This window comes from Heptranchias perlo, chromosome 25, assembly GCF_035084215.1.
Source record: "Heptranchias perlo isolate sHepPer1 chromosome 25, sHepPer1.hap1, whole genome shotgun sequence".
Lineage (NCBI taxonomy): Eukaryota > Metazoa > Chordata > Chondrichthyes > Hexanchiformes > Hexanchidae > Heptranchias > Heptranchias perlo.
In genome coordinates this window covers 32,560,849-32,579,604 of record NC_090349.1, presented here as the reverse complement: position 1 = coordinate 32,579,604, position 18,756 = coordinate 32,560,849, and the positions used below count along the sequence as shown (strand labels likewise).

The following is an 18,756-nucleotide window of genomic DNA, read 5'->3' as shown; positions in this document are numbered from 1 at the left end:
ACAATAGGCTTGTGTCTGTGGCCATCCCAACTGTAGCTGGAGTGTCTAGTCACTCCGTGTCGTTGGTCCCTCGTAAGAGAATCGACAGGCTGGTAATTGGAGTCCCTGTCGCTGTGCATTATTCGTTTTATGTCATTGTTATGTTTTCTCCTTAGCCCTGAGCCTGTATGTAGTCTGTCTTCATTGGTATTAGAAGAAAAGCATTTATTAAGTTAGGCTCTGACATTGGGAGACACCGAATAATACAGCATGTACAATAGTATAGGACAGGTTCCTGCAGGAGCCGTTGTGTTCAATGCAAATCAGATCCTGCGACTTGTGGTCACAGAAGCAACATCCATGATCTTGTCTGTCCAGAGTTAGCTACCTCTGTCCAGTCACAGGGTGACAAGTCATTGCCATCGTGGACTTTGTCAGGGAGACCATACGTTGCGAAGACTCTTCACGGATGGAGGTGATTTCCTCCAAATGCTGCTGCATCTCTCAATTATGATGTATGCTGATGTTTATCCTTCGTTTTTACACAGGCTATAAAAAACCAGCAGAAAGCTGTAATAATCAGCGAGCGGATCCTCGGCTTTGACCATCCCAGCACCATCCGTGAATATGTGAGTAATCTCTTGTTTTTTTTTCTCTCTTTTTCTCCCCCCCCACCCCCCCACCTTTTTCCATTAACTTTCTACCCCCTCTTTTTCACTTGAAGAAAAGAAAGACTTGCATTTTTATAGTGCCTTTCACAACCTCAGAATGTCCCAGAGCGCTTTACAACCAATGAAGTACTTTTGAAGTGTAGTCACTGTTGTAATGTAGGCAACGCGGCATCCAATTTGCGCACAGTAAGGTCCCACAAATGACCAGATAATCTGTTTTACTGACGTTGGTTGCAGGATAAATATTGGCTAGGACACCGGGGAGAACTCCTCTGCTCTTCCATGGGATCTTCTACGTCCACCTGAGAGGGCAGATGGGGCCTCAATTTAGTGTCTCATCCAAAAGACAACACCTCAAACTCCCTCGGTGATGCCCTAGAGTGTGAGCCTAAATTTTGTGCTCAAGTCTCCAGAGTGGGACTTGAACCCACAACCTTCTGACTCAGAGGTGAGAGTGCTACCAACTGAGCCACAGCTGACACTGGTCTAGGCACCAACTTATGCTGGGGTTTGCTTTCACATGCAGGTGCCCTTGACCAACTGCCATTCTTTGTGTCAACCTAGACAGTTAGTGTGGCACCCTAATTCACCATGACATCAACACAGCTGAGCTCTGCCCTAGCTAACATCCACATACATGCATTTTTACTAGATAGCGATCAGCAACGGGAATTATGGCCAGTTTTCCCCTGCTAACCCAGGGGAGCTGAAGCCAGTTGTAGCACTCTTACTGCCACCATGCTAAAATCAGCTAATTCAGCAGAGAATGGGAATTGAACCTGGGACTTCCGTAGTCTGTATAGCAGTGTTTCTGGTGAAGTTACGAAAGACACCTGCATGTGATCGGTAGCCTGTGGAATCGCTGGGGATGTTTATGTACAATTCCCTTTTCTGGTGAAATTGCTGGAAATGGGGGTATGATGATTGTGTTTCCATTGTATTCAGCAAAGACAGACTTATGAAATTATATTGCCAGTAAAATCGCCAAGGTGAGTGCGTAGAATTTCTGTCTCGTGAAACCCCCAGGGATCATGTCAGTGGAACCTCTTGACATGAGGAGGTTCCACTGACATGATCACGTGCATTGGAGTTAAGATATTCCATTAAGACACCAACATCCCATGAACAGTATCAGTATCTTGCTACTTGATTTTGTTTGGCAATTTAATTCATCTTCTGTAGGACTTGGAGGCAAGAAGCTCCTGTTGATAAAGCTATTACAATGTAAAGAACTGGCAAATACAGCAATTAACATCTTAGGGCTCCAGTAATTCCATTATTCTACATGTTGTAGCCAAACCTCATTATTATACATTCCGTTGTTAAACTCTGCGTAACGAGCTCTTGATCCTTGCCATGGCCAATGCATCACTCCGTCACCAGTACAGCTTCAGCATACGGTTGGTTACTTTGGATTTGAAATAAGGAGCTTGTACCTTGCATAGGTGGAACTGTTGCTCCGTTACGCTCATCACTGCCTTCCATTGTTGTTCATTCACAGGCCAGGCTGGGCCTCTACTGCTTCGCGAACAACCAGGTCTCAACAGCGCTGAGGCTGCTATACCGCGCCCGCCACCTAATGCTCACTATCCATGGAGAAGACCACCCGGAAATAGCTGTTCTTGATGTAAGTGTGTAAATGACAGTTTTCCTTGGGGATGGAATGAGTTTTAATGCACTGATCCCTGGTGTGTCTTTTTGTGGGTGGGTTGGGGGGGGGTGGTGGAATCCAGGTTAAAACTCATTAAAGGTGGTAGTTGCCTGATTTGGGTACCAAAGAGGCATTTTACCAACTCCATGACTGGAAAGTGGTGTGACTTACATTTAAATAGCACCTTTACTGTAGGAAAGAAAAGTCCCAAGACACTTCATAGAAGCGTAATGAGATAAAAATTGACACTGAGACAAAGGAGGAGATAATCAGGAGGGGTGACCACAAGCTTGGTCAAAGTGGTCAAAAAGGCGTGTTTTAAAGGAGGAGAGGGAAGCAGAAAGGTTTAGGGAGGGAATTCCAGAGCTTAGGGCCTAGATGGCCACCAACGATGGAGTGAAGGAAGAGGAGGATGCACAATAGGCCAGCATTGGAGGAATGCAGAGTCCTCGTGTTGGAGGAGGTTACAGAGATAGGGAGAGGTGAGGTCATGAAGTGATTTGAACACAAACCTCTCCCAGGAAATTCACATGGTTTTGGATGGGGTGGGAGTGTATAAATTGTGATACAACTGGATGGACCCGAGGGTATTTTCCTGTCCATCGTTGTTCTTATGTATAAGGATGGGAATTTTAAATTGGACGTGTTGGGGGACAGGGAGTCAATGTAAGTCAACGAGCACAGGGTTAATGGGTGATTGCGACTTGAGTTCCGGTTTGGGATACAGGCAACAGAGTTTTGGATGAGCTGTGGGTTATCAAGGGTGGAGGATGGAAAGCCGACCAGGAGAGCATTGGAATAGTCGAGTCCAGAGGTAACAAAAGCATGGATGAGGATCTCGGCAGGAGATGGACGGAGGCAGGGGCGGAAACAGGTGATGTTAGAGGTGGAAGTAGGTGGTCTTGATGATGGAGAGGATATGGGGTCGGAAAGGGAAGGGTCTGTCAATGTAGAGGCTTCACTATCTTAAAGGAGAGTGTCTGGCGGTGGAGCTCGGACTTGGTCAATGTGAAATTAACTTTGTCTTCCCCTCCACCCCCCCAACCACAGAGTAACATCGGTCTAATGCTCCAAGCTGCGTTGGATTGCGACCTTGCAATTCGATTCTTGCAGAAAGCTTTGGAATTAAACCTCAAATATTATGGGACCCAGGCTCTAGAGACTGCTCTAAGGTATGGCTCAACACTCCACCTGTACCTGATAAACTTAACTCAGAATCTCAATGTCAGCTGTGTAAATTTTTTTTGTAAAAGAATTTGTAAGCGTTCCTATCTCAAAACAGCTACAAGTTCCTATTAAAAACGAAATGCTTTACATGCAGACCTTTCGTCTCTGGAACCTGAGTTCAAATCCAGCCCAGATTGATGAGATGACAGGTTCTTGTCGACTGGCTGCAAGGATCCCACATAAAATGAGTTTGGGTGATCACAGTCTAGTTCCTGGAGGACAGGGGCCTACAGAACAAGGCTCCCCCTAATTGGCAGTCTCACTCAGGCCACAGAATGGCTATACAAATGTCACACTGATTCATTAGCATGCTGTTCAGAGATTGGGGTTGATGCTGAGTACAGTGAGCTTTAAAGGAAAAGATTTGCATTTTCCCCTGGCTGGAGAGTCTAGAACTATGGGGATAAGGGGTCAGCCATTTAAGACTGAAATGAGGAGGAATTTCTTCATTCATTCAGAGGGCTGTGAATCTTTGGAATCCTCTACCCCAGAGGGCTGTGGATGCTGAGTCGTTGAGTATGTTCAAGGCTGAGATAGATAGATTTTTGGACTCTAGGGGAATCAAGGGATATGGGGATTGGGTGGGAAAATGGAGTTGAGGTCAAAGATCAGCCATGATTTTATTGAATGGTGGAGCAGGCTCGAGGGGCCGTGTGGCCCACTCCTGCTCCTATTTCTTATGTTCTTTATATAGGGGTTTCATGACCAAGATGTCCCAAATGCTTTACAGCCAATGAAGTACTTTTGAAGTGTAGCCACCGTTGTGATGTAGGGAAACGTGGCAGACAGTTTGCGCACAGTAAAGTCCCACAACAGCAATGAGCTATATGACCAGATAATTTGTTGTTTAGTGGTGTTAGTTGAGGGATAAATATTGACCAGGAGAACTCCCTTGCTCTTCTTCAAGGGAGAGTGAGGGAGAGAACAGGAAGTAAAAGCTTGCATCTAACTTTTACCTGACCTGGGAATAGTTGATGCTAACACTGCATACCCTAAATCAGCAGTGTCCAAAGACTTTTGTCTTTGTGGGCCACACAGGTGCATACCATGGAGCTCACAGGCTATATATAAAGTTGAAGTCAACATTTCCATTCATTTACAAATATCCCAAGCTGCTGCTCCTAACAGATTTTAGTTTGAGGATTTATTTATCAACGGGGGAACTGTGCTAAGGACAGCCCTTTGTAAACCTGCAGGCCCAAGGAATTCAAACAAGACAAACCAGAACGCAAGGATAGGGTTACATGATGTAAGGAGGGGGGAGGCTTGTGTGGAGCATACACACCGGCATAGTCCAGCTGGGCCAAATGACCTGTTTCTGTGCTGTAGTTTTGATGTAATTTGACTGCTAAGGTTCATGGACTGGCTCACAGCTGCCCTAAATGACAGTGTTCCACTGTCCAGCACTAACATCCCTCAGCTTGAAAAGCACAAAACTCTTAAACCATGTTTATAGACAGAAATAAATACTGCAATGTGTTCTTTGCCCTGCTAGTGCACAGTGGTCTGATTGCTGATGAATCTCAGAATGTGACGTTACACTCGTGTGCCTTGGCCGTTATAGTTAACAGTTACCTGTTAGGCTGCAACGGGTTCATTGTGATGTATTTGGCTGTTTTCCTCTTAATTGAAGTTTGTTCACTTCGTTGTAACTTGTGCTAAATTATTATAAACATTTCTATAAATTCCTTTTTATTTAAGAATGCACTGTGCCACACAGCTCCTTAATTTGGCAATAGTTCTGATCATGCAGTTTGAAAATTCAGCCGTAACAAAATCTGACATCTGATTTGAAATTTAAAAGGATGTTTCATCTCCATATGTGACGTGCATGATTTGTAACCTGTTCATTTAATAGCCCACAACTAACCCCTCACCCCAGATGGAACCTAGTTTTTAGGAGCTGCTGAGAAAGTATGTTAGAGGGAGGTTCCACATTGCAGGGAGTCCACTGGTGCCTCATAGGAGAATGGACCCATGCTCAAAGGCCCACATGAAAGATAGAGGTCATGAGTTGAACTCTACTTATGTCTGATTAGTTTTTTGTTTTAACTGTACAGCTATCACCTCATGGCCCAAGTCTACGCAAGCAAGGCAGAGTTCCGAACAGCTATGCAGCATGAGAAGGAAGCATACACCATCTACAGAGCTCAGGTCAGTTATTCCAAAGTCGCTTCATCCCTGTGTTGTAGGGCTTCGGCTCACAAGCCAACCTTTAATGAATCTTTTGAGAGCTACCTTAGCATAATACACTCAATTAATTACAAGGTAATCCTTAATCTGCTGAATAAACAGCAAATCCCTGCAGTTGCACAGCAAGTAATGTTTACCTTGCTAAATAAAGAACTCTATTGAATTACATAGTGAGTAACTTTTAAATTGTTTTATATTACAATCTGTGATGCAATCATTGAAAGATTTTGACAGTGAGTTGCATTCCAGGAGGATGGTTAATTTTCTTAGTCCAAGTCACCCATTTCTTGCTCACCCGATTCCCTGACTCTAATGTTAGGTGAGTGCCGTGACAAGATGCACATGGTAATTTGTTTCTCCCTCCCAGATGGTACTATAGATCAAGATCTTAGCGTGGAGGAAGTGGAATGAAGAATCCACATTATACTGTTCCAGTGCATAGACAAAATGGGAATCCTGCACTATGGTAACAATGGATACCTCTCTTAGAAGCAGTGGTACCATGTGGCAATAGTGTTGTTAGCCCCTTGATTCTAATGCTGGTAACAAAGAGTTTTTATACAACTCTATATTTTGGCACCTGCCAGAACACAAGAAAGTATGTAATGAGAAAAGGCTATTTGGCCCATTAAGCCCTCTCCGTCCACAGACCATATGCATTCTGCCCCACCCATTTAATCTCCCAAGAGAAAGGCCTAAATAAATATTCCTGCTTCTGAAGGTACTTGAGCAGAATTCCAGAATATTAACTGTTCAGAAATGTAAACAATTTTACAACACCAAGTTATAGTCCAACAAATTTATTTTAAATTCCACAAGCTTTCGGAGGCTTCCTCCTTCCTCAGGTGAATGGTGTTTTTTCCGAAAGCTTGTGGAATTTAAAATAAATTTGTTGGACTATAACTTGGTGTTGTAAAATCCATCTTCACATCATGTTCAGAAATGTGGCAGTACTAAATGAGATTATTTTTCTTGTACTTTTATTTCCAACATAGCTGGGGGAGAATCACCAAAAGACAAATGGGAGCTCCGAGTTCCTGAAGCATGTCACTCAGCAGGCGGTGAACCTACAGAGAACCATGAATGAGATTTACAAGAATGGATCAAATGTCAATCTTCCTCCAGTACAGGTCAGTACCCCTTACATACAAGAGGATAAAGTAGCTCTTTCCTCCTGTTTCCTATAGTATGGATCTTGCCAGGTGAATAACCTGTTCCTGGGGTGGGGGTGTGTCTTGGTAAGGACTCAGAACCTGGTAGGTCATCATCAACAGATGTACTCCATGTCACTATTCTGTAAGCTGAAATCCAGGGAATGGGCAGTTGATGCTAATTAGTTGGCTATGCAGGATTATCTGCCAGTTTTAAATGAATATCCGTTTGCAGAGGGGACAATATTTGACACCTTACCCATTTCTGTTCTCAGACAATGCCCCTCAGTAACAAAATGAGGCTGGAGCAGCTCAACATGATCAACGGGATTCTCCACACCAATACCAGGTAACCCTACCCTGTTTGTATCTGTGAATTAGTGCCATGTTTTCCCCCTGGGAGATTACTCCATTCTGAATTAATGTCATTTAGCAGCTGGGAACTATATCAATGCAAGAACATTCAAACATCGAGCTATAAATACTGGCTGAGATTGATATGGATAATTATATCAAGGACTGGGAATGCTTGACCTTCCTATGAAATTTAAATCTGTCTCAGATGTGAGTGGCATTGAGGTGTGAAAGCACTTTACTTTGCTCCCAGGTGGCTCATTTGGTGTTTGCTGGCAAGAGTATTGCTGAGCCTTATTAACCAGAAGATCCCTAGCCTGTGGTGAGTTAGCTGATCTCAGTGAGGGCAACAGTTACAGTGCTTCAATTGGCCTCCCCACCTCTGGGTAAGGAAGGGGAAAATCATGCCTTGTTTTTGTTCATGATCACGATCTTGTGACTCTTTTTGGAAGTCTGCCTGTGTTGAAGTCAGAAGCAATCTTCGCTGTGATGCCTTCACTGTCAAATAGCCTGAATTCTTGGCTCACATATGAAGAAGCCACTTGGGCCACGTGCCAGTGGGCAGCCAATTAGTGTACAACTTGCATTTATATAGCGCCTTTAACATGGTAAAATGTCCCAAAGCACTTCACAGCAATTATCATACAAAATTTGACACCGAGCCACATAAAGGAGATATTAGGCCAGCTGACCAAAAGCTTGGTCAAAGAGGTATGTTTTAAGAAGTATTTTAAAGGAGGAAAGAGAGATCGAGAGGCGGAGAGGTTTAGGGAGGGAATTCCAGAGCTTAGGGCCTAGGCAGCTGAAAGTATGGCTGCCAATGTTAGAGCAATGAAAATTGGGGATGCACAAGAGGCTAGAATTGGAGGAGCAGAGATCTCGGAGGGTTGTTGGGATGGAGGAGGCTACAGAGATGGGGAGGGGTGGGGCCATGGTGGGATATGAAAACAAGGATGAGAATTTTAAAATTGAGGCGTTACTGGACCAAAGTCAATGTAGGTCAGCGAGCGCAGGGGTGATTGGTGAATAGGCCTTGGTTTGAGTTAGGATACGGGCAGCAGAGTTTTGGATAAGCTCAAGTTTACAGAGGATGGAAAATGGGAGGCCGGCTAGGATAGCATTGAAATAGTCAAGTCTAGAGGTAACACAGGCATGAATGAGGATTTCAGCAGCAGATGAGCTGAGGCAGGAGCAGAGACTGGCGATGTTACGGAGGTGGAAGTGTGCAATCTTGGTTCAGGAGTGGGAAGAGAAGCCATTCAGGGTGATTCTCTGGCTACGACTGGATAAATAGGAATGGAACCAGGTGAGTGCAGTCCCACCCAGCTGAACAACGGATGGTGTGGTCAACAGTGTCAAAGGCTGCAGACAGGTCGAGAAGGATGAGGAGGGATAGTTCACCACGGTCACCATCACATAGGATGTCATTTGTGATTTTTGATAAGGGCCGTTTCAGTGCTGATTGAACATGGAGTTGGGGGAAAGATGGGTACAAATTTGGGAGGTGACAACACGTTCAAGGATGTTGGAGATAGGGTGGTAGTTTTCAAGGACAGAAGGGTTAGGGTGAGTTTTTTGAGGAGGGGGGGTAATGATGGCAGATTTGAAGGGGAAGGGGACAGTACCTGAGGAGAGGGAATAGTTGACAAAATCAGCTAACATGGGGGCCAGGAAGGGAAGTTGGTTGGTCAGCAGTTTGGTGGGAATAGGGTCCAGGTAGCAGGAGGTGGGTCTCATGGACAAGATGAGGCCGGAGGGGGCGTATGGGAAAATGGGAGAGAAACTAGAGAAAGATGCGAATTCAGGGTTAGAGCAGGGGGAAACCTTAGGGGAAGTTTGGCTAGAGGAAGGGAGGGAAGTGGCAGAGGCAGCTGAATGTATCATCTCAATCTCAATCTCAGTGACAAAGAAATCCATGAGCTCCTAGGACTATAGTAGAACTATATCCAGCAAGGAGTCGGCCTCTGTCGAAGAGAGAAGAAATGCTAGAAAATGCATGAGAGATATGTGTTCCTCGAAATCCATACCTGTGGTACTGTTCATTCTTCTGGTTGTGGGAAATTGCTGTATGCAAACTGGCTGCCTCAGAATATCAATGACTACACTTCAAAAGCAATTCACTGGCCGTGAACCTTTGGAACATCCCGAGGATGTGAAAGGTGAAATTTAAGTGCAAACCTGTCTTTCTTCTTGCTTATTCTGAGGGTGTGCGGCAGATTGATAACCAAAAGATACAAATCTATTTCACCTGTGGTATTAATTACTTGCTAATATCTCTACAATTGATGGATGCTACGCACAGCAATTGGAAAAGCCTCGCGGTGAGGTGAGTGGATGCCATGGGATCTGCATCACTGACCCCTGTGCAGTCAAAACCGGTCTGACCTAAGTACCAGTGCCACTCTATGCCCTGGAAAGCACAAATCCCACCCCCTCATCCCCAGATTCCAAGGGTTTGCTGTCTAGCTCTTGAGGTGTCTCTTCCCAATACCTGAGATTGCAGACTGTGTAATGTCGATGTGGGATATACACATGCACCTTGATGCCAAGTGTCATGTTCATGGTTTATTTTGATTCTGTTTGGAACTTTGTGGTGTAATCATAATAAATAGTAGCAGGAGTAGGCCACATGCCCCCTCGAGCCTGCTCCAAAGCTAGTTTACTTCAACCTGTTATAAATCCCCAATTCTCCAGAAGTTGACCCACTGCCCCTCTTGCCACCTGCATACTTCACCAGCAATGACTTGCTGTGCCTTTTCCCACCTGCTCTCACTAGTCAACTTTATTGTTCTTTTCAGAAAATCTGCCCTGGAAAAAGCAACGGAAAGAATGCATAAACTAATCCTGGCCGATATCCAGGCATCTCAGAGACTGACCAAGGCCTTGGCTGATATTGGGATAGATGATCAGATACTGGTCAATGGCACTGCAGCTCCAGGTGAATTCACGAATGGTGCAGGGAATCTGGCTGAAGAAAACAGTGACTAATAGCAAAGCAGACACTGACTGTGTGGCATCAGGGGATTCTGCGTATCTCTGTTTGTCAGCATTCGATAAGGACACGTAATTAGAAAAGATTCAATCCGTGAAACCGACATTAATGCCCCCTTCTCAACAGACTCATTCATATCCCAGGCACGGCTGGAGGGGGCGGCTGTAAAATGAGATCCCTATAAATGCAACATACTCTTTGGCAGTTGGTGTTTAGGGTGCATCACAAGGTGGGAATTAGGTGGCATAATTGTGGGTCATGGTCTGTATTACAATTGGAACACAATTTTTTTTTCCTTTTTAAATTACCAGATGTTAAGATCTATTCAATAATTATTCCATTAAAATCAGATTGTACTTTTGCTGTTCCTGATTGGATGTAGTTATGAATTCCAGCCTTTTGTTGCAACCATGTGGCTGGCCAGTCCTTGTCCAACCACTGGTCCTTATAAACTGGGCTGAGTAGCTGTGGTGCTGTCAAATACCAGGACATTGAATAGAACAGCATAAAATAGAAAAACAACTATATAGAACTTCCTCTATATTATACCCCTCATTATGATATTGATATAGCCATGCCTCTCACTGCCACACTTTCTCATGTACCCTAGACCTGTCATTGTGATGTTTTCTGGTATACCCCACATGGTTTATGGTGCTCTCTTATCTCTTTCACACTATTGTAGCATGATAAAGCACACAGCAACATGATGGGGGGGCGGAAATTACCTTACTGTTGCCAAAATTGCTATCGCTAAACAGGTTATGTTTCTGGAGAAAGGTCAAATTCAGCTCTTAACTCTCCACATGATAGCTTTGAAACAGAACTAAACTGGTAGTTTCCTGTTTTTCTTTAGACTCAAATGTTCTTTTTTATATATAGACGTTCAGAAAGCTTTCCGGGGTCAAACAATTTAATATTAATGATCTTGGTAAATTCCTGGTGAGAGTTTGGTAGACTAGTTCTGACAGTTCAAATGTGCTCTTCAGCTTTGACTGACTGCAAGGTCCCCTCAGCATCATAATGACCTGTATCATAAATAAATCCAACTGTCCAAGTCTTACTACTTTAAATTCACCTTTAGCCTGCCAACTGTTTGCAGCTGACCATATGTTCAAAACTTTCTTTAACTCTCCCCAATGTTGAATACATGTACAAAATCAGAAAATCTGCTTATAGGTTAAGAGGCTTTATTTTTGCTTTCATTCAAGTGTTAGACCATACTTCACAAGTCAGGTGAAGGCATTTTGACAATCTGACTGTAACTGAAATATTCCTTCACTGTAGGGTGATTTTTATAAGTTTTTATTGAATATTGTAATACTGTGATCAGTTATTTCAGTAATAAAATGTGCAAAACTTACCTTCTAAGGCTTCCACTTCTTCTGCAACAGGTTACAGGTTGCCAGTTGCCCCACTCAATACACCATTAAAAATACTATCGGGGCTACCCACCGGTTAGCATGTAAATGAGGCTCCTGCCCTAGTTAGGCGGGTGCCTCAGCCACAGGCAAAAACAGCAGTCCAGAGTGGGAATGGAGTGACAAATAGAGCCGCTCGATTTTAACTCCCATTCTGCCCAGTTTCTGACAGGTGGAGGGAGTTAAAATTCCCCCTTGAAAGTATTCTGTACCAAGGCAACTAGACTTGGACTTCAGAACATTACTGTCCTGAAGGAGTGAGATTGATAACTCTACAGGTAAGCTGTGCACAGACACTTTCATCTCAGTCAGGAACCACATAATTTATAAATGGCCCAGCTGGGGAGGGGGTTCAATCTCCCAATCACATAATCTAAACAAAGACCCTCATAAAAATGCATGAATACTGCTAAATGGAGGCCAGTGTCTGCACTCCCTGTTTGCAGCGTGGAAATCCTAAAGCTGCAACTTACGACCAATTTTAATTCCATGGATGCAGACTATGAAGTTTGTTTCACTCCCATTTTTTTTCCAGTTTATGAAACTGAAAAACATTCCATGCCCTTCTGGATTATTTCCAAGTCCTCACACTGCTGGTATCTGGGTTCAGCAGGACTATCCCAGAATTCTGTAGGCTTTGCATCCAGTTTTTTTCTGGGAAACTGATGAATGGAGGTGTCATTAAATACATCCATGTATCTACCACTAGAGGGGAATGCTGCTTCTTCAGTTACTGCCAATATCTGATGAGTGTGGTTAAGGGTCAAAATATAAAGGACAAAAGTTTCCAGGTTTTGCCTTCAATGCAGTGATCTATTCTTAAAGGAAATGCAAGCTATATACAAGACTTTTAAGTGTCAAACCTAGAATCATAGACATTTATAGCACTGAATGTGCCATTTGGCCCATGTTGTACTGGCTCTTGCGAGAGCAATCCAACTCTAAATCCACTCTTCTGTTCCCTCCCAATAGCCCTGGATTATCATCTGCTTCAAATATTTATCCAATCTTCCCATAACCAGATGCAATGGTCTCTGCCGCATCTACTCCCTGTGGAAAAATTTCATAGTGCTGTGCATAAAGAAATGTTTCTTAACCCCTCTCACAAGCTGAGTGGCAATTCTAAATTGATGATGCCCCCCCCCCATATCAAAATAAATGGTCTTTTCCTATTCACTCTATCAGAACCTTTGATAATTCTGAAAAACATCATAGCTATCTCTGCTCCAGTGGAAATTCTCCCAGTGTACCAGTCTATCCTCATAACTATAGTTTCCCATTCTGGTGAATCTAAGCTGAACTTTCTGCAATACTTTCCATATCACACGTCGAGACTCGCCGTGAATAATGCTGCGGGAGGTCTGTTAATGTACATAATTGCTAGTCAGTAACTGCATTGTCTGAAGGTATATGAGCGATAAGGGTGTCTCGTGCTTAGAATATTTTCCTCCCCACATTGTGTCATGGCTCCCAATAGCACAGATATACGTACCTGGACTCTGTGTCCTGGTAAGTCGCAGATTTGAATCTCTCTGGGCAACTTATAGTCACCACAAACCAGCTCTTAAAATTAGTGCAGGAGGTTCCTACTGGTGCTCAGGTTTGATCCCTGCTCTGTAATGAATTAGATCGTTGAATAATGGATGCTTGTGGGTGCTACAATTGGCTTCAAAGTCCCTGGAATTGGGGAGGTGGAGAGAAAATCAGCCAGCATTCCTGAGCCTGATTGCTATCCTGTTAGTCCTGCTGGAAGGAATGGACATAGTTGAGAACAAGATTGGGCATGGCTGTGATGGCACCTAGAGTCCAGTATTCACAACTCACTGTTCAGGCTCATATGACGAGTGACCATTTTTATCAAGGTACAGGAGAATGACTACTGCTGCCACTCTTGGATCCTAACCCCTCTCTGTGAGAGTCAGGGGGTTCAAGGGTAGGAGCAAGGAGAAAAAACTGACCACTAATGAGTGCTTTTTGGTAAATGTTCTCACTGTAGAATTAGGAAACCTCTGAATTTAAAAGTTATGTGAATGTGTACAGTGGCATGAACCAGGTACAGTGGGCACTCTCCATGATAGAGCAGCCAATATGTGAAAACTAGAAATAATTATGATAGGCAATGTTTGTTGTGTGGACTCTTGAGGGGTACTGGAGCTTTATAAACAAGGAATGGTTAGTACCCGTCTAATTTCTACTATAATTTTCTTTGAATCACTGACTGAAATTACTGAAGGATACGCGACTAATGTACGTGTAGTCCCTCTGCAGCACTCGAGCTGGCAACCTGCAATATATTAAAAAAAACATTAAGTCCAAACTTATTTGATCTCAAAACCATCTTCTCATCACTCCCTTCAATCTCTTTTCAGAAACACATGTAGATGTTTCGAGAACCCATTTATAATATCCACTTCAATGGCTGTTCCTGGTACCTTATTCCACAGCTCTATTACCCTTTCGTTGAAAACGTTTCACTTGACTTCCCTTCAAATTTTTAGCTTGTCCTTCAACCTTTCAACACAGTGAAGCATGGATGAACTTTGTCAATTCCTCAAATTTGATCACCTTAAAGTCTTCTCTTTTACCAAGAAAACCGTTCCTTATAATTTAAATCCTGATCCCTGGAATCATCTCCTCCCACAGTACCATTGTTCCATCCAATCTATAAACCTGCCTGAGAGGGTTCAAAGCATAATCTGTCATTGTTTTTCTATTTTTCCTCCCTCTCTATTGTTATCCCACCTCCCCTCTGACTTTTTTTCAGTTGTGAAGGATGAACAGGAGCAGCATTTTCTTACCTCTCCTCTATCCCTTTAAAACTGTTTCCAATGAGAATGGTTTGGGCAAGTTCTTGTGGTGACCAGTTTCTCCACAGGAGGTTGTTGTAGAGAGCTTTGCCACAATGAATCATGTAGAAGAGAGTTGGCCTGTCGATGGACCGCTTCCCTTCCTAATAGATTTATAAAAAAATTGCTAATAGCATCGCTGGATACAAAAAAAAACACTTTGGATCATATTGACAGGTACACAGTTTGCTATTGGAATTATCTTATGGCTCTATGTAAAATTACTTATGACTAGGGACTGAATAAAAGGAATCTCTAGAAAGCAAAAACAAGGCAGAACTGCTTCATTTTTGTCAGACAGACTTCACCTGGAACATAATGCATGAATCAAAACAAACATGTCAGTTCCTTTCACCTCGTTTTCTTTGATCACCACCATCCCACACTCCCTCAAGAATCTCTTCTCCCAGTCTGTAAATAGAGGATCAAAGAGAAGGCAGCAAGCTCGAGGGATCTGTTGGAAACAAGGACATGAAATTTAAAACTTTACATGAAGTGAAATCACAACTTACTAAGGCAGGAAACTTAGTGCAGTGCTGTGTTCTTGGTGAGATTCAAATGTTAAATGTTTCTAGTCTGTTCCATTCTAATTGTACATAGCTGCTGCAGTGTATAAGGCAGGGTACCTGCCTCTTTTAACCCCCCGACCCCCAACGCTTTCCCCGTGCAGTGAATTAACTATCACAGCCTTGCTGTCACAGAGAAGGTCCACATGGAGGCCAGCTGCATTCTACGAAATTGAAGTGAAGATCAGAGGGAGAATCTCTCCAGGCTATATTCTGGTGCCCAGTACAGAAGCATATAGCAAAAACCCTGAAGCAAGCCATGTGCATAAAAATAAAAATGATTTAATTTGTGATTCCCATCAAGTACTCCTGGGTCAGTTATGACATGAGTTGGATCCAAAGTAAAGCTCCCTCTAAACTGTCCCAGCAAGATGTCATAACGATGCTCAATTCCCCCACCGCTTGCTTTGTAACTATGATTTGAAACAGTATTTATTGTGCACATTAGTGACCCTAGTGGTAGAACTTTGACACTTTTTATATATTGTATGGACAGGCCAGACTGTTCAGGATGGACAGGCCAGACTGTTCAGGATGGACAGTCTGCGGTTTTTGTAGTGTCCACTTATAACATTGCAGTAGTCCATTATCCTTTTAAATGTGGCTGCGTGACACTGACTGGGTTCTACACGAACCTTATTAAAGCACTAGGCAATAGATGAGTGGGAGATGCACATTGCAGTAAGTTGTGGGGCCAGCTGGTTCACCACTTGGGGCTAAGGCAGGTTATTTCCTCCTCCATGGAGAAGCAGCATGTTTTGCCACAATGGTAGGGATGAGATCAAAACCTCACCTTATGAGATACCATATTCACAGTTTTGACAAGTTAAGTTGAACCCTGTTCCTGCAACAGCATGAATGTAAGCATTCAGGGATAATGCGGCCTGACATCACTCACTGGTTTCTTTTTCTCCCGTGTCCTCATCATAACGTCACTTGACTACTATTACCTGTAGAGTCTCTAGCATCAGGAACAGCAGGGCCAGCTGATAGCGAGATGATACAGAACTAGAAAAGTTTCCGATTCCGTAACACACAGAGTCCAGTGTGCTTCCACAATGGTCTACACCGTCCTTTTTGTATTCAAGGGACTCTGCAGCTCCACTACCCAGGAAGGGCCCCGAAGGAGATGCCAGCGGAATTGTACAATATTTATTCACAGCTCTTCGAATTGTTTCTGAAACGAATTGTCACAATGATCATGAAAGCAGATTGAAACGCTCAAAAATTTCAAATAATCTTCCAACTCACCAAGGCAATCAGTCCAGAACTCTGAACTACGCAGCTCCTCTCTGTAACGGGAAGTTCAAAGGTCAGTTTTCAGTCATTGGAAGCTTTGGTTATTTTGTAGGTGTTAGATCTTCAGGGGCAAAGCCAGTGAAGAGTAAATGGGACAGTTAAAAATAAACTTATTTTGAAAAGAATGGGAAATTCCTTGAGAATGAACTAAATGGAATTTAAGGATTAAGACTTCATATTTAGTTTCTTCACAAATTAATAATTCTGATCTAGGAGTAGGGGGCACAGTCTAAAAATTAGAGACAGTCCTTTCAGGAGTGAGATTAGAAAACATTTCTACACACAAAGGGTGGTAGAAGTTTGGAACTCTCTTCCGCAAACGGCAATTGATCCTACTCAATTGCTAAATTTAAATGTGAGATAGATAGCTTTTTGGCAACCAAAGGTATTAAGGGATATGGGCCAAAGGCAGGTATATGGAGCTAGATCACAGATCAGCCATGATCTTATCAAATGGCAGAGCAGGCATGAGGGGCTGAATGGCCTACTCCTGTTCCAATGTTCCTAATGCTGGGAATGTGATTCAGTAAAGTATAATGTAACAGCAGAATTCCAATTCAACACAGAGCGGAGGGACATGGGCTGGGCAAGAGGGAGATGGATACAGGCTAATCAGGTCACTTAGGTGAACTTAGTCAGCGGGATGAATTGGATAGCTAAAAAATCTCCTCTTGTCACTATCTTATGATCTTATCAGGTCGCAATATAAACCAAAAAGTTTCTTCCTCCCTTTGCCACCAAAAAAGTTATTGTTACGGAATAATAAAAATGGATTGACTGACCCACAGATCGTACTAGCCATAAAAAGTGAGCTGAAAATGTCAAGACTTGTTCAGTTCTACGTCCAGTGCCTTATCGTGCAGTGTGTAACCCAGATTGGCTTACTTCCATTTTCAGAGACTTCCTAAAGTTGATGTTTTATTAATTTTGTTCTTTGCTGTTCTATCACTGAGCATTGATGCGCAGAATCACTCGACGTATGTTTGTGCCCACAATTCTCACATATTGCTAAGTTCCCAATGTTGTCTCTATTGTGGTGCTGAGGAGAGGCGAGATGCTTCTCTGCCGAGAGAGGAAATCACCGAGCCACAACCACATATCCTCCAGCTCCTCCACAACAGCAAAGCGAGCCCCACACCTTCAGGTGGTGCACAGCTTGGGAAGATTAGGGCGCTAGGGAGAAACATATGTACTGACAAAAATTCAAATTAACTTACACTGCTTCCTTTATTTTCTGTTGGATTCTCTCCCCCTCAGCCACACTCAGAAACTCTACCTCATGCGGCATGCCCTTTCCGCCTTTGACATTATCTCTCCTTTTCTTCACTCCCTTCTTCTTGCTGACTGTTTTCCATCCCCCCTCTGTTGGATGGGCAGACATGTCTCTCTGTGACCACTAATTCAGATTAAAGTTGAAGAAAAACAGACAAAACCGCATTGTTTCTGTTTGTGTCTCTGTCGCAGTAATCGACCAGATAAGGACGTTGATCAGATCTCCTGAGCTCTGGGTCACTGTCAGGATCCAGGGGAGAGTTTGAGTTTATTGGGTCACAGTTTGCATGTTAAGGGCAAAACTTTTAATCTGCAAAAATAACCCTGGAAAATTCAGAGTAGATCCGTCAGAGAGGAGAAGGCGGGTAAACTTTAAATCTGCCCCCAAATGAACAGCTTCTCCGCGTCTCCTTCTCTCAGGCCGCAGGGTCCAGGCGCTCAAACACAGGCCCGAGCCGGGCTGTCTGGTGGCGGCGGGGGCCGAGCTGTTCCCTGTTGTTTGATGTCTGATTTTCTCTGTCAGTCTCTCCGGTTCCTCGCTGCAAATTCGATCTCTTGCGACACGCGCCGAGGTGCCGCTCGTATAACTGTCCGCCCGAAAGCCTCACTGTCCGTTTACCCACTCGCTCAGTTCAGCTCCAAGGCGGAACCTTTGTGCGCGGTCGGTGTTTCCCGCCAACGGGGACCTCGCGCCGGGACCTCACAAGATGGCGGTGATGCTTTAAAATTCAGGTTCACGAAAATCGGCTTTGAACCAAAGAAAACAGCGGCTGTGGGGCCGAGAGGATCAGTGCGGTGAGTCCCGGCGCTTCCCCACGGTTTTCATTGAAATCGATTCTTCGAGGATCCCTAAACCACACGGGTTGTCTCCTTCCCCGCGGTTCAATTCAGGTGGCGGCCCCCTCCTTTCCGTTCATCCCCCCCCCCCCCAGCCCGACCCGTGATCATCCCCCCCCCCCAGCCCGACCCGTGATCATCCCCCCCCCCCCCCAGCCCGACCCGTGATCATCCCCCCCCCCCAGCCCGACCCGTGATCATCCCCCCCCCCCCAGCCCGACCCGTGATCATCCCCCCCCCCAGCCCGACCCGTGATCATCCCCACCCCCCAGCCCGACCCGTGATCTTCCCCCCCCC

General features: G+C 44.1%; 3 protein-coding genes across 3 annotated transcripts in view; 2 read left to right on the top strand and 1 right to left on the bottom strand.

The window, feature by feature from the left end:
• The window catches only part of LOC137342180 (clustered mitochondria protein homolog), a 71,154-nt gene extending 59,579 nt beyond the window's left edge, over nucleotides 1–11,575 (top strand). Inside the window, 8 exon segments of the mRNA XM_068005928.1 lie at nucleotides 528–608; nucleotides 2,152–2,277; nucleotides 3,352–3,473; nucleotides 5,589–5,682; nucleotides 6,717–6,851; nucleotides 7,148–7,221; nucleotides 10,025–10,198; nucleotides 10,200–11,575. Of these exon segments, the coding sequence (XP_067862029.1) occupies nucleotides 528–608; nucleotides 2,152–2,277; nucleotides 3,352–3,473; nucleotides 5,589–5,682; nucleotides 6,717–6,851; nucleotides 7,148–7,221; nucleotides 10,025–10,198; nucleotides 10,200–10,293 (900 nt within the window). The 3' untranslated portion in view covers nucleotides 10,294–11,575.
• srrd (SRR1 domain containing) lies at nucleotides 11,392–18,456 on the bottom strand. Its single transcript, XM_068005930.1, has 7 exons — nucleotides 17,568–18,456; nucleotides 16,303–16,343; nucleotides 16,002–16,228; nucleotides 14,841–14,939; nucleotides 14,438–14,589; nucleotides 13,878–13,923; nucleotides 11,392–12,382 (listed from the first exon to the last, which is right to left on the bottom strand). The coding sequence occupies exons 1-7, from the start codon at nucleotides 17,729–17,731 to the stop codon at nucleotides 12,176–12,178; spliced, it is 936 nt and encodes a 311-aa protein (XP_067862031.1). The 5' UTR covers nucleotides 17,732–18,456; the 3' UTR covers nucleotides 11,392–12,175.
• Nucleotides 18,261–18,756, top strand: part of tfip11 (tuftelin interacting protein 11) — a 27,790-nt gene continuing 27,294 nt past the window's right edge. The window contains exon 1 of the mRNA XM_068005929.1: nucleotides 18,261–18,417. The gene's annotated coding sequence lies outside the window, so the exon portion shown is untranslated. The remainder of the gene's footprint in view (nucleotides 18,418–18,756) is intronic.

What these genes read in the sequence shown, in the direction of transcription:
- srrd (XM_068005930.1), bottom strand. Translation starts at nt 17,731, where the DNA reads ATGTCTGCCCATCCAACAGAGGGGGGATGGAAAACAGTCAGCAAGAAG. An exon ending in CAGAAAATAAAGGAAGCAGT is followed by an intron (nt 16,344 to 17,567) that starts GTAAGTTAATTT and finishes TTCCCGTTACAG; the next exon opens with AGAGGAGCTGCGTAGTTCAG. An exon ending in TGATGCTAGAGACTCTACAG is followed by an intron (nt 14,940 to 16,001) that starts GTAATAGTAGTC and finishes TGTTTCCAACAG; the next exon opens with ATCCCTCGAGCTTGCTGCCT.